Below are 2322 nucleotides of genomic sequence, written 5' to 3'. Positions count from 1 at the left end.
GAATAAAATCACAGCATAAAGCAATGTGAAAGCTTTATTACATCATTATTCACTTTTCAAAAAAATTTTTCAAGGAAACAAGTATACTTTCAATGTAATTACAGTGCTTCAAAAATCCACTTTTTTAAAAGTTATGTAGAAATAATTTATCTAACAGCTGTAGCTGTGGATTAGTTTTTATACTCAAAATTCTGATTTAGTGTAATGTCTGAACTGTCAGAACCTTAATTATTCTATGGAAAATTCTCTGATATTTACATAGAATCAATTTTGAATTAGTTTTTCATATTTGCTGCATCTGCAAAAATATATTTTAGTATAAACCCTCTGGTGTTTTCTAAGCTGTAGTTTTTGGAAAAAAAAGTCTCTCCAAATTCATTGCATTTGCAGGACTATTCTCAATATAAATTTCCTTGATTCCCTCAAACAAAGCTTGAGCAACTGCTTCAGGGTTTTCCTCTAGTACAAAATGTGGGCAATAAGATCTGTGACACAAGTAAAGGCACTACTACCCCCTTTATATTCGTAATGGCTGCCTTCAGAATAAATATTCTTCTTCACTTTAAAGGCTTCTATTTTCTGAAACATTTTTTTGACAGTAATTGCACTTAATGCTTTATTAACTATGAACCTTCTTCTGTTGAGTAAGATGTGAGTAGGCATTAACGGTTTTTCCATATCCTTTGTACAATTTTTCTCAAGGATAAGAGCTTTCCTGTGAAATATGGTATAAGCACTAATAAAATATTTTGCCACATTCTTCACACTTACAGTTTTGGATGTATGAATTATATTACCTACAATCATGTGTTGACAACCATATAAACGCTTTGTCATGTTTTATACATTTCTAGGGTCTCACACTAGTATAATTTATTTTTACGTATAGGGAATTTGGAGGTATTGGTAAAAGCACTGTCGCATCTTTCAGGTTTGTAGAGTTCCTCTTCAGCATGAATTATCGCCATGTCTCTTAAGAATTAAGAACTTGTAGCCAGGCATGGTGACTCACGCCTGTAACCCCAGCACTTTGGAAGGCCAAGGCAGGTGGATTACCTGAGGTCAGGACTTCGAGAGCAGCCTGGCCAACATCGTGAAACCCCATCTCTACCAAAAACACAAAAAATTAGCCAGGCGTGGTGTTGGGCACCTGTAATCCCAGCTACTTGTGAGGCTGAGGCAGAAGAATGGCTTAAACCCAGGAGGCAAAAGTTGCAGTGAGCCGAGATCATGCCATTGCACTCCAGCCTCGGTGACAAGAATGAAACTCCATCTCAAAAAAAAAAAACAAGGAATTGAGAAATTGTTATAGGTTTTGCCACATTCTTCACACTTGTAGGGTTTCTGTTTGGTATGAATTATGTGTAATAAGGGTTGAGAACTTCCTTAAAAAGCTTTGTCACATTCTTTATGTTTGTAGGGTTTATGTTCGATATAAACTTTCATATTTAGTCAGAGTCGAGGACTGGTTAAAGGCTTTCCCACATTCAACACATTCATAGGGTTTCCCTCCAGTATAAATTATCGTATGCTAATTAAAAGTGGAGGAACATTTAAAAGATTTGTCACATTCTTCACTAGGTAGGGCTTTCGTTCAATATGAATTTTCTTATGTTTATTAAGGTCTGAGGACCAATTAAAAGCTCTGCCACATTCTTCACATTTGTAAGGTTTCTCTCCAGTATGAATTCTTTTATGTGTAGTTAGAGTTGAGGATGCAGTAAAGGATTTGCCACATTCTTCACATTTGTAGGGTTTCTCTCCAGTATGAGTTCTTTTATGTTTAGAGAGGATTGAGGGCCAAGTAAAAGTTTTGCCACATTCATCGCATTTGTAGGGTTTCTCTCCAGTATGAATTTTCTCATGTGAAAAAAGGGTTGTGGAATGGTTAAAGGTTTTGCCACATTCTCTACATCTGTAGGGTTTCTCTCCAGTATGAAGTATCTTATGTGTAGTAAGGTGTGAGGACAGGTGAAAGGCTTTGCCACAATCTTCACATTTGTAGGGTTTCTCTCCTGTATGAATTCTCTTATGTATAGTAAGGTTAGAGCAGTGCTTAAAGGATTTGCCACATTCTTCACATTTGTAGGGTTTCCCTCTAGTATGAATTTTCTTATGTGTAGTAACATGTGAGGGGTGCTTAAAGGCTTTGCCACATTCTTCACATTTGTAAGGTTTCTCTCCAGTATGAACTATCTTATGTGTAGTAAGGTCTGTGGATCGGTTGAAGGCTTTGCCACATTCTTCACATTTGTAGGGTTTCTCTCCAGTATGGATTTTCTTATGTGTAGTAAGGTTTGAGGACTGCTTAAAGGCTTTGCC

At 36.4% G+C, this 2322-nt stretch overlaps 2 protein-coding genes across 2 annotated transcripts in view; one reads left to right on the top strand and one right to left on the bottom strand.

Annotated features, from left to right (window-relative positions):
• LOC105547309 (zinc finger protein 506-like) overlaps positions 1-2322 on the top strand; it is a 215032-nt gene that overhangs the window by 76038 nt on the left and 136672 nt on the right.
• Positions 27-2322, bottom strand: part of LOC105547301 (zinc finger protein 253-like) — a 53046-nt gene continuing 50750 nt past the window's right edge. The window contains 3 exon segments of the mRNA XM_011990850.1: positions 27-1581; positions 1584-1844; positions 1914-2322. Of these exon segments, the coding sequence (XP_011846240.1) occupies positions 1532-1581; positions 1584-1844; positions 1914-2322 (720 nt within the window). The 3' untranslated portion in view covers positions 27-1531.

Source organism: Mandrillus leucophaeus, unplaced genomic scaffold (assembly GCF_000951045.1).
Source record: "Mandrillus leucophaeus isolate KB7577 unplaced genomic scaffold, Mleu.le_1.0 Scaffold11, whole genome shotgun sequence".
NCBI lineage: Eukaryota > Metazoa > Chordata > Mammalia > Primates > Cercopithecidae > Mandrillus > Mandrillus leucophaeus.
Note: the sequence above shows the minus strand (reverse complement) of the source record. Positions and strands in the feature narration are given on the sequence as shown.